The sequence below is a fragment of the Eutrigla gurnardus genome (assembly GCF_963514095.1).
Source record: "Eutrigla gurnardus genome assembly, chromosome: 5".
Taxonomy (NCBI): Eukaryota; Metazoa; Chordata; class Actinopteri; order Perciformes; family Triglidae; genus Eutrigla; species Eutrigla gurnardus.
Genome location: NC_139919.1, coordinates 23,785,902 through 23,798,449, shown reverse-complemented (window position 1 = coordinate 23,798,449; position 12,548 = coordinate 23,785,902). Strand labels below are relative to the sequence as shown.

Here is a 12,548-nt window from a genome sequence, read left to right as displayed (position 1 = left end):
AGCGTGTGTGTGCGTGCGTGGAGTGCTCACAAGTGTGCGCTTGTGTTTAGGTCGGGGATGGAGGGCACAAAAAACTATTTGCACCGGGGCCTATCACCATGATATACACTACTGATTTCACTGATACTGAAAACATTGTGACAGTTGTCATCGCAGCTGCCTGAATGCCGTTACGACGTGACGTGGTGGTGCTGTTGAACTCCGCACTTTTCTTGGTTATTTTGTTGTTGTTTTTTTCTTGGTGGTTTTATGGTAGGGCTAACGGTAGGGCTGACACAATTCTTGATGGGGCTATAGCCCAACCAAGCGCCTCCCTGGCGCCGCCACTGGCTGTCTGATCGGCCAGCCTTGCCTCTGTGTCTCCCTCCAATGTTGTCCTTGGTTTCCTGCTTTTATTTTTGGACTGTTTTTCATGCATTTCCCTTCTTAATGGATGCTTTTTGATTTTGGACTGTTTTCAGTAAGTTTATTTCCATTAAAGTTTTGTTCCAGTTACTTCCTTACCCGTGTCTGCATTTGGGACATACTGTGACCTTTTTTAAATATAAACTGTGACTTTTTTCGACATATTATTGTGACTTTTTTTTTTTTTACCTACTATATACACTATATGTTGAAAAAAGTAAATAAAAAATCATAGTATAGAGGGGTCTCAAACTGGCGGCCCGCGGGCCACATCCGGCCCATCCCCCCTCTCCATCCGGTCCATGACGGATGTCAAAAATATTACGTTTTTTAATTTAAATTATTTTATTATTTTATACTTATTTCATATCAATTCAAACAACCCCTTGTAATAAAAATCCAATTATTCTTGTTTAATAATGTTAAATAAAAAGTATTTTGTTGGCCAATACAATGGCAGAGGTCAGAGGTCGTGGTGCTGGGTTGTAGTATTTTGTTGTGTTCAGGGGAAATGCTACGTGCCTGATATGTAAGGAAAAAGGAATACAACATCAAACGTCATCACTGGTCTAAACACGGAGAGCAGGATGAGAAGTAGAAGGAAGAGGAGAATGTTGACAAGACCCTCCTATCAGATGACGAGACCATCAGCGGCCCGGAGACCATTTGAGTTTGAGACCCCAGTATAGACTGTCGATTTTCGACACACTATACTGACTTCTTTTTTTTTTTTTTTTGCATGCTATGAATTTTATGATTTGACAGCTTTTTTTTTAACAAGTCAGATATTTTCCTTTTACTCACTTCCTGAAGATAGGTGGATGTTTCCCCTCCCTCTAGATAGTCCCAAAGGTTTGTTTGTCTTTCAACTGTTCAAAAGGCAGTAACACTCTGATTTGATTAACTTTATTTGCACTTTTATTACTGATACATGACCTTGTTAGATACCATTTTCCCAGCACACACACACTGTAATGCTTTTTGTCATGGAGTTTTGAGAGTTGGCACAAACAATATACAAATGGACATATCTGTATACAATACTGATTTCAAACAGAAAATAAACAATAAATATTAAAAATGGCATAAACAAGATAAAAATGCAGGGTTGTGGCTCAATAATAAAAAAAATGTCTTTGCATTATGTGCCTCCTTTTTATTCAGCAAAATAAAAATAAAATGTTTTCAACTTTTGGGCCCTAACCACTCTATAGAGCACATAGCAGGATTTGAATGTACGAACATCAGTTTGCAGGTTCCTGCGATGGAGAGAAGTTCAAATAAATGAGAAGACAGAAAAATAAAGAGTAAACATGTAAACACAAAACAATCACATCTAGATTGAGCTTCTTCCAGCTGAAGAACATAAAATCTTTCAAAACAAAGATTTTTTTTTAAATGCACACTAATCATTAATAAATTCAAGCCCAGAGAATGAATAAGGCAAGCAAGCTCATACTGTATATACAGTCAAGGTTATTATTTACACTGTGTTTACATATTATTTAGTAACTCTGCCGACAGCTGAGGTGTGTTTTGTCTCCCTCTAGTGGTTCAAACTAGTGTCACACTGCAGGCAGTCGTAATGAGTGCAGAAGTAGTCTCATGCTTTCAAAGCTCTCATCAAAACCACACCAATGGCAACGAAAAGAGCCGATTTCAAAACAAAAGTCCAGTGTGTTTAGAAACCCCTGGAGCCTGGTCTGATACTTCCTCCACATCTGGAACAGCACGGGGGATCCTCACAGTCTCCTGAAGGTGGTTTTGGTTTCATTATTTTTCTATTGCTTTTCTTTATCCTGGCTTCTGAGATTCACAAACATCACAGAGAGATCACACAGCACGGTAAAAGGAGTGAGAAAGTGCAGAGCTACTCCGTGACCCTCTAATGTTCAACACAAACAACATATATACACATATCACTACTGTGGTGAAAGTAGATATGTTACCTCAAAACACTGGAAACTCTTCTATGACTACTGTATTTATTAGGCGTTACAGCGTTACCTCAAGAGGCCCAGCGATGCACTTACGTATTACTAATCACATGACCAAAAGAAGCGTAATCAATAAGAGAGTGAAGTCTAGATGTGGGATAACTAAGCCAACACTAAACACACCACTTAAAGCAGCAGGAAGAACACTGCTGTATGTGAGACCTGAACTTAGCAGAGCCAGACTCACTCAGAGGTATACAGGCTTAATGAAGGGAAGCTAAACTCTTCCACAAGCTGGCAGGCATGAGATGCAGTTAAAGACGTAAAATTAAGGTAAAATAGAAACCAAAACAGGTTTGATGACGAGTCATCTTCTAAAATAAGAGAAGCGAGAACACGGTGGTGGCACTATGAGCCGAGCTGTAGTGGAAAGGTGGGAACTATTGAGTCAAACAGTAATGAGGATGTCCACAACGATTGGTCAAAGCGTTCAAGTTCATTCCAACCACTTTCTTACTTAAATAAAATTAAATAAATAAAACGCAGGCACGATGAATTTGAAGTCAACTGTTTTGGTGATGTTTGTGCTGCGGAGACAACATCTGAGGATTTCCACCATCATGGCCAGGTCCAGATGAGGACCCAGATGTGTCGCCGGCACAGAGCGTGAGAGGTTTTTCAACTGGGACCATGCAGGAGTAGCCAGGAGGACGCGTAAGGGACCCAAATCTAGATCACATGACGTGAAGAATGTTATACTTTACTGGAGATACTTCAACCAAAAACAGCCTCAGTCGAATCCAACAATGCAACATAGCCCGCTTACATTCCAATACCAGGGACCTACATCTATGTCTCAGGGTTAAAGGGGGAAAAAAAAAAGGAGCTTTTATGGTTGTACCCCTAACTATTATCAGACTAAAATAAATATCTAAAAAAGGACCATCCCTGACTGTTGAACCTAGGATACGCTCACAGTAAGTAAAGAGTGAGGCAAATGATGCATCAACCTGGTACATGTAAACGAATTGTTCCCAACCCAACGGTGCCCGCATACTGCTTAAAACCTAAATCTGCACTTTGCTCCAAAAACCAGCAAGAGTGACACAACTTCAGTGCTTGCTATATTATATTTACAGTGTGTTTGTGTGGAGTCCAAAGAGAGGACGAAGGGCCTGCAGGCTGTGGGTGGAGAGAGTGTGTTGGCCGGTGGATGTGGACCGCAGGCCTCACGGTGGCGTCTCTGCATTGGTAGTCACGGCCTTCTTTTTGGTCGGCTTCTTCACCGTCTTGGTTTGACTCTTGGAGAGGGAGGAGAGGGACGGGAAGGAGGAGAAGGTCAAGAGAGATTCATGCCATCATCATATTTTGTCTCAATGGAATTTCCCCACACTCTCTAAAGAGGATATGATGTCACATTTCTCATGTATGTAATGTATTAATATTCAGAAACTATAAAACTGTATAAATGCTATAAAGTGCAGTTTTTAGTCTAGCAGTGTGATGAAGTATTAGACAAGCTACGGTAATAACTCCCCCATTTCCAAACAGTGCAGCAATGATTCCGACCAAAACTAATCTGCTCCGTCAAAGTTGAACTTTGACCTGCAAATCCACCGGAGCCAGCCAGAGATCGCACCGAAACAGAAAGCGCATGCTTGAACGTGTGTGTGTGTGTGTGTGTGTGTGTGTGTGTGTGTGTGTGTTCATTGGCCCTACCTCGGTCTTGGCAGCAGCAGGTTTCTTGGTTGTCTTGACGCTGGCACTGCGTTTGGGGGCTTTGTCTCCTACGTCTTCGTCAGAGTGTTCAGTCCTTGTGTCCGATTGGTCAGAGCTGTGCTGAGATGACACCTCGTCAACAAGGGACGCGGCCACCGAAGAGCGGGCTGTAGTGTTGGGAAAAATTGGAAGTCACTCAATGAGAAAGTAGCTCGGCTCAGACTAAATGCTGGTAAATCAGGGGCAAACTTAACTCTGTCAACAACTATAATTAGCCAGGAGGGTTTCTTAATTTCCTTACATAACAAACTCTAGATTTAACTCTATAAACACTGAAACCTAAAAGGGAGTAAACACTTTTCCCATTGATTAACAAGACTAAAGCCACCGTCCTAAAGTGTGTATTAGGGGATCGGGACATCAGTACCATCGCAGCCTCTCACACAACCCAGTGGCCACATTTAAAAATACAGTATTGGTTTCCACCAGATTTAAAGTTGGCTATAAAAAAGGATTCTCTTCTGCCCGGCCTCCATGACAGTATCTGGATAAAGAAATGGCCTGGGTTCAGACCAGTTCACTATGGGTGCATCCATTTAGTCCAATAACACCAAGAGCTAAGTAAGTATGCATTATGGAGGTCAAACAAAGTCTGGTGCTGAAGCATGGGGGAAAACAAAACTTACGTAACTAACGTATTTGCAGGATGAAGCGATAATTTATACTGAATTAGAGTTTGATAGCGAGGCCTAACCAGACAGTCTTGTGTTTTAGAGGACACAAGTGAAAAAGATTGCAACGATGTCTACAGCATCACCTGAAACATTTGATTGGTGGAGCGAGTTGAAGCCACCCGGAGGAGTTTTTGACCTCCTGTAAAGTTTGAATGCAGCGACGCACAAAGACAAGGAAAGCAAACACTACATCTATGTTTGCATGTAAAAAAGGGTAGGATTTAAAATCTAATATTATATGCCAAAGGAAACACAGAGCGTGTTTGTTAGACCTCAAGGATGCACAATCTGAGTGAGTAACACTGAATGGGTTTGTTTACAAGAAAAATCTTTTTTGTTATCAATGATCTGTCTGTTTGTTTTGGTCTACAAATAGCAGTAAAACCAACAAATTATATGATTTAAATGATTAATTGTCCAAATTGTTGCCAATTCATTTTCAGTTGATCATTAATCAACCAACTGTTTCAGCACTGGAGCTCAGTCTGAGCAAGAAAACAGCCTTCCCTCTGTGCCCTCTGGCGCTACATAATCTGATTGAAGCAAGAGCGGGGGAAAAAATGAGGACACAAGTTTAGGTCTCTGTCCATTCATTTGTTCAACATCAGTAATTGGTTATTTGACAGCATCAGTTTGCTCCATTCATTAAACAAAGATGTGACTAAAAGCTTTGAATCGGAGTTAAGAGACTTTGAACGTCCATGCACAAATCAGCCTGAAGATGTTTTATAAACTGGCCGTTTCACTGCCTCTCTGTATTCACTTCAGGCCCACACAGCCTGCCAGCAAGCCGGCAGTGTAGTGAGACACAAAGCTTCTCTTCCCACTGGAATCACATGCTTTCACCCTTCCCCCCCCTAAACTACACTTCTTTGCATCTCCTCCTCTTCCATGCCATTCTGCACCGCTTTAATGAATCACATGACTCCACTTGGCCCGACTTAGCCCCAACCCCGCTCTGGTAAATGTTGCTCACACAGCATATGTATTCATGCAGATGTTTACGACTGGGCGTGGCCTTACTCTGCCGTGCAGCAGTGCTCTTGGTCCGGGGCAGCGTGCTGGACCCTGAGCTCATCTCGTCCATGGGGTCCCGTCGCATGCGGGCGTCTGAGGTGTGCAGAGACAGATCGTCGTCGGCGTTGATCAGAGTGAGGTCCTGCATGCTGAAACTCCGCAGCTTGTCCGACAACACGCCCTGCCCCTGGGCATCACAGCAGAACCAAACAATGACACATCAGCATGAGACTATCCATCCCTGACCTCTCACTCACGTCTTAGAGGAATAGGCGAGTCAAAAACACAATTACACATTTGATGTCCTCATGTTTGGTGAAGAACTGACAGAGGTAGTTGGTCTACATGGAGATGGATTATACTGAATATAAATATCCTATTTATTTCGCTGGCAATTTAAGATTTGCCACCATGTCAATGGGCATGAAATTCCCCCTAGTCACAATAATAATCGACAACTATTATGTGAGGATTTTCTGATTTTCCTAAACGGCAGAATATAAACAGAAATGGTGAAGACTTAATAGACCTTGGGCAATCCAATCTATATCAAGTGGAGGGAAGAAAATGTAGCTGTGAATTAATCCCAAACATATTGGGGATGCATTGGGATGTAATTACAAGTCTGTGCTATAGAACTGATGCAAGACATCTTTGAGCAACTGCAAACCTCCCACAGGAAAGAAGTCGTTTTGCTATACCAAACAACTTGAGTCGGAAATTTTAAACACGTCTCAATTGGATTCAAACACAATCTATGTTGAAGATATTAAAGCTGCCAAGCGTTAATGAAAATCTGCATCAATCGTCCACACAGCTCACCTTGGTGGCCGCGGTGACGGCAGCATTAGCAGCCAGGTTGAGTCCCCTCTTTCCAAACCTCATCATGGTGTCATAACTCCGGTCTTTGGCTTGCGCTATGTACTCATCTATCTCCTACAGCACAGGGTGACAGTTGAAGAGGAAGTCAGCAGTGAAAGCAGTACAAGGAGGGAAAGCAAAATCAGATGAGTTCAATGTGGACGTGCAAACTGGCTTATATTTGTGTGAAGAACTGAAAAGATGTTCCTACCTTCTCTTTGTTGGACAGCGTTGGGTGGACAAACTTCCGGTAGAGGACACTGGAGCCCTTGGTGTATGGGGAGAGGAGCCAGATCACAAAGGCAATCTTCAGCTCAAAGTAAAATGGAAACCTGGGTGAAGAAACAGTAATACCGTCATCAGAGAGGAAAAGAATAGGAAAAGAAATAAAAGTTATAAAGTTATAAAGAGAAAGACACAATTAGAGGAGGTAAGATGCTGATCTGATGTATAAAAAGGCTGAATAACTGCCTGAGTTACTTTTTTTGTATATAGTAATAAGATGCTTCTATAAGAGTCACTGTAATAAAAATATCAAGAAGACGAGCACGAGGTCCACACATGAATGCCTCCATTGATTTTATACAAGCTTATTACAAGCTGGTTTAGCCCGAGGCCCCTGACTCACCATGCTAGGAGCAGGTCTGTGGCCGTCTCTGCTGTAGTGAACAACGCAAATACTATCCAGTACATCATCCATTTCACCTAGACGCACACACAAACACACAAACACACACGTGAGGAAAGAACATCACAAAAATAGCACATAAAAACCCCCCACACCATCCAATATACACGTGGCCAGACATGTGGAGCTAAGCAGACATGGCAGTGCAGCATATGTTACACGTCTGTAAGGTCAGTATGCATAGCTAATGGCCCAGAGACAAAGGAAATGTAGGCCATCGTCAATTAAATCCCATGCTGGAAACTAAGCACTTTGAGGAAAAACAAGCTCATGAAGTGACACCAAACGCCTTAGATTTAGTGGAAATACATCATCAATAATCAGACATATTGGTATATCAATTATTAGAGAAAAGCTCTGCATGGTTACAGCACAGTTTAAAAGACATTAACGGGCATGAAGCCGTATAAACACATGAATCATTTGGCTCATTAGGAACAAACGAGAGGGATGAAAACATCAGTTCTAAAAATGGCGTCCTCCACTCTCCCTCCTCCTCCATCCCTCATTTGCTCCTTCTGTGGCTGTGGGCTTAGGTAGCGATCGCTATGGTAACCTGCCAGGAGGAGACTGTTCTCCAGGCCTTGTGGGCCTCCCCCCCCCCCCCCACCCAGTTTGTTTAAAAAAAGCTTTTTAATCCTGGTTTCCACTGGCAACACTGGTTATTCCATCATCATCAACAAAAAGGGGATAGTTAGGATTTTTTGAAGTGGGGTTACCGACACAGGAGTGAAGCAATGTCCTGCTGTGGACGGCAGCGAAGTAAATGTTAGCCACCCCCTCCACAAAAACAACATCAGTTTAAGTGTTCACTCTATTTAGAATATAGACAGGCCGTTCAAACAGGATACTGAACCCACTGTATCCATCTCAGCCCTCTTCAAAGCCAGCAGAGTCCTTTGACGGGCTTTCTGACGGAAAGGTAAAGCAGTGGAAATAGTCTAAAGATAGCATACAGTAAAACTAATCGTGACGTCCTCCTGTCTCCCGTCTGCTTCTCCAAACTGTGGGCGCCATCTTATGACAGCAATACACTGACTAAGGATGAGGACCTCATGCAATTACATTTAATAAAAGCCAAATCCCCTTTTAAAAGTTAGAATGAGAAGGATTTGTTGGTTGCGGTTTGTAAAGACAACATTTAAAGTTGTATGAGTCACTACATGGTTTTATTAGGAAAATCCTCATTATTCTCTCCTTTTTGCTGCCAAATGCCAAACAACTGTTAGAGTTAACGTTTTAATATTTAACGGACTGTGTTGAGTTTTAAAATAACTATAGGACGTCATGACAAAATAAGGGAATGTACATTAGCTATGAATCATTTTGGCATCAAGGGATTGGGTAGTTTCATGCATTTATCATGCTATGGGTGTTGGTCTGAGGCAAAACGCTGACCAGATCAGTTGTTCCCATTCTTATGGGCTTGTTTTCTGAGGAAGGAAACACACTTGACACATGTTAGACTTCACGGATACACAATCCGTTTTAGCGAGTAACACTGAATGCTTTTGTTTACAAAGTGGATATTTTCCGACTTAGAAAAAAGTCAGGTTTGAAGAAATGTGACTTTCCCCCTCTATCTGGTAATTCACGATCTGAAGCATGGCAGGCTGTTAGGTAATCATGAGGAGGTGCTGCACGGTCATCTTTTATTCTATATGGACATGAAAATCCATATAAATAATCCATATAAAAGAAGAATCGGGAGAGATATGTAGTTATTGCTGTGCCTTTTAGAGTCATTACGGTGCCTCAGTGTCCCAGTTTCATGAAGGTCGGTATGCCCCAGTTAGCTACCGAGCTCTTCTGTGAGACCAATCAAACAGGTTTGATATTTTGGGCCTCGAAGAGACAGAACAGTGTGGCCAACATCAAAGGTGATTCATATTTGTCCCCCTATTAAAACTATGTCAAATGTGTGTACCACCCTAAATTCTATGTGGGGGCTTTGCACTACATCCCTTCTCACAAACGTGGATTTAAAACATTAGTGTTAAAATAGCAAGCAGCAGCCCAGAGCTAAATATCCCAAAAGTCAAAGGTTTGCTGTGATTTAGTAACCAGAGGCGATACTCACATATTCCTTCACGTTCTTCGTTTTGACAGCCTTGTACGAGGAGTATGCTGGGTAGAGCGTCCCAAAGGCAAGGCTGCAAAATAATTTTAAAAAAAGCAGGGGAACAGAGAAGCGCGGGTCAGAGGGGGATTCAGCTGGAGAACGTGGCCTCTGGGTGTTGACTCCGACACCTACCCTAACAAATGCATGTCCTGCTTTAAAAACAAAAAAAACAGGTTAGCCATGTTGGCTCAGGGCTTATATAAACACTAGTAGCTTTCTGTATTATTGAGCAAAGTCAAAAAAAAATGTAATGGAGATCATGGTGTCAGGAAGACAAAATGGAAAAACACTCTTTGAGTGTGCCAGGGGTGGGTCACCATGTGTTAGTCCACGTGCAGATGGGGACACTACGCACACAGAGCTGTGTTTTTGTGTGTGTATTGGGCTGCGTCCTGTCCCACTGAGGCCATTTGTGCTGACGTGACAGGATGCTAAATGCTGAGTGAGGGGCTAGCAGGGAGAATAGAGTTCAGAATGTCACTAGTTTGTATGCTGCTTACAGTGTAAACCGGTAATTGTGACTTTTAATGCTTTATATAAACTCAGGATTAAATGTCCCCATGAGGCTTGTGCTCCCGGCTACATATTTCACAGCATTCAAGTAGATCCTCTGTCCCTGTATGTGTGGGAGCCTCTCGGTCATGTGTGCAGCGGCCTCTCGGCTTTGTACAGTAAGCCGAGGTGACTTGTAGCGGTGCCTAAAGGCCGGTGGACTTCCTCAGCAGACGCCCTGCGCCTCTTTGTGTCCCCATATCGGGTTCATTACAGGGTTTAAGGACATTCTGCCCTTTAGCTGTGGCTCCAAGACCAGAGATATTGGAGTAGATTAGACAGCTTGTTTTCTCTTTTTATGATCACAACAAATCTGTAAAAACTAGATTACAAGAAACAAGATCCGATTAGCCTTTTTAAATAAGACAAAGAGACGGCTGCATTTTTAAAAGCACAGAGTAAAGATCACAGATTGATCTTGTATTAGATGTGCAGCAGCCATTGTGATGCACATCCAGTCACATTGTTCGTCTCTCTTTGGCACATGACTATCTGGAGGTGGGAGTGGAAGAGCCGGCTAGAAGCCACTAAAAAGTAACCGTTTTCTAGGGTTATCCTCTACTTAAATGACCTAAATGTACTTATGTAATCCAGGCGGAGCAGAATATTGATAGCGGCAACACAGATGACATTTGTACACCTGGGCCTTTCAAAAGACACCATCAGAGTTATGTTTGGGGGGGGCTACGCCACCGAGCTTCAGCACAACCCGGTCGTCTACGGGAAGCAGACAGGCAGCCACAATATCCTGAGAGCAATCACTTGATATAAGAACACCAATGCAGCATTGAGGGAAAAATGTCTGCATAATGGAACAGGATGATGGCTTCAGTTGAGTCATCCACACTGTCTGGATGTAGTGTGTGTGTGTGTGTGTGTGTGTGTGTGTGTGTGTGTGTGTGTGTGTGTGTGTGTGTGTGTGTGTGTGTGTGTGTGTGTGTGTACACGTACAGGTGGAAGTCCAGACCTGAACAGAAAGGAATGTCATGTTGGAAATAAACATGTATCTGGCCAGCTGCTGAATATAGATCTAGTCATGGATGGATGGCTGGCTGGATGGATGGATGATGGATGGCCACGCTGCTGGCCTTTCAGCCTTGCCCACACGGTGATGTGATGTCTCCAAGTCTACAAACCAGCAACACTCAAGCTCAGAGGGCTTCTAAAAGCCGCTGTCAGGCAGCCTCTGTGCTCGTCCGGCATATCAAGCAGGTCTCGCTTGAACAAAAGTGGGCAGCTAACGGCTCCTTTCCCTGCCAACACGTTATCTGTCAGGTGGTTAGCCAGCCATATGTTAGCTAACGTCCCACAGATTCTACCGCATCACTGTGCTCGTTAGCGACGGTTGGGACCGTTAGTAATGACTAACCCAAAGGGATTTTTTTTTTCTACATTACTGTAACTGTAAAAAGACACACACACAAATGGATGCTAGCTACTTGCTGCGTTCATCATCACCAGACAAGCTGATGAATGGAGGGAGCCGTTGATGAGGCTAACGTTAAGAGACAACAACAGATGCAGCCCGGCCCCGACATACTCACACGACTATCCTCGAAATCATCCAGGAGACCATCTTTCTGGACAGCCGGCCTTCCGCGCTTCTAGAGAAATCTAGTCTGTTTTTGTTTTTTTTTGTTAGCTAGCGGGCTAGGTGCCCCCCATTACCCTCCAGGATAGCGGCGCGTTGCGACGTGTGTGAACCGGGAGGACTGGCCGGTGCTGCCTGCGTGCCCGTCCGCTCTTCCGCGCTGTCAGGTGGGCTCGCAGCGGCGGAGGATGTGCTGCAGTCTCTCTGGCTCACTGCTGGAAACGAGACTGGATTTTAAAGGGCCAGGCCGCGCACTAAAATGACTCATTTTAAGATGTGAAAAAAACACATTGCTCCTCCTACCAGACGCACTTAGAGACACTTAAAACGGCAATAATAAAAGGAGCAGCTGCTGAGATTATTATTAAAAAGGACAGGAAACGTGTAGTTGCAAAGAAATGGTTTCATGCTTGCACACCCCCTCCTTTGGTGAGGTGCAGTACACTCGAGCCTCCCTGCTCCGTTATTGTGGTCTACTTACTATTTTAGACATGGGCAGTCAAGCTGGGCTACATAAGACAGATAAAAGAACATGTAGCACCAGTAAAACAATCTCACTACTAGTGTGATGCGATGTGTAGGATTAAGCGACATCTAGTGGTGAGTTTGCAGACTGCAAACGACTGAAACTTCTCCCATGTGCCAAGCATGGATGAATAAAGAATGGATGCAGAGTTGGAGGCGATACCTCGTTCCTTTGTCTGAAAGTTGCCCAGGGGTGCATAAAGTGATTATTATTAGCGATTAGCCCTCACCAGAGCCAGTGTCTGGTTTGCCCGTTTTGGGTTACTATAGAAACATGTACAATATTATGACACATGCATACAACATATTTATCATAATCCATTTTGCCAGAAGATCCTCCTAAATGCTACAGTTAACATGGTCACACGTGTAAGATACAACTAATAGAAAGTCATAT

The 12,548-nt window shown here is 43.3% G+C and overlaps 1 protein-coding gene across 1 annotated transcript; it reads right to left on the bottom strand.

The window, feature by feature from the left end:
• Positions 1-1,295: 1,295 nt before the first annotated feature.
• reep2 (receptor accessory protein 2) lies at positions 1,296-11,815 on the bottom strand. The gene is made up of 8 exons (XM_084009508.1): positions 11,580-11,815; positions 9,442-9,514; positions 7,302-7,378; positions 6,885-7,005; positions 6,635-6,748; positions 5,819-5,999; positions 4,062-4,228; positions 1,296-3,643 (listed from the first exon to the last, which is right to left on the bottom strand). The coding sequence occupies exons 1-8, from the start codon at positions 11,609-11,611 to the stop codon at positions 3,572-3,574; spliced, it is 837 nt and encodes a 278-aa protein (XP_083865634.1). The 5' UTR covers positions 11,612-11,815; the 3' UTR covers positions 1,296-3,571.
• Between the last annotated feature and the right edge of the window lie 733 nt (positions 11,816-12,548).

Coding starts and splice junctions, on each gene's coding strand:
- reep2 (XM_084009508.1), bottom strand. CDS start 11,611: ATGGTCTCCTGGATGATTTCGAGGATAGTCGT. Junction 7,379..9,441: donor CGAAGAACGTGAAGGAATAT/GTGAGTATCGCC, acceptor GTGTGCGTCTAG/GTGAAATGGATGATGTACTG. Junction 7,006..7,301: donor ACAGACCTGCTCCTAGCATG/GTGAGTCAGGGG, acceptor TTCTTCACCCAG/GTTTCCATTTTACTTTGAGC.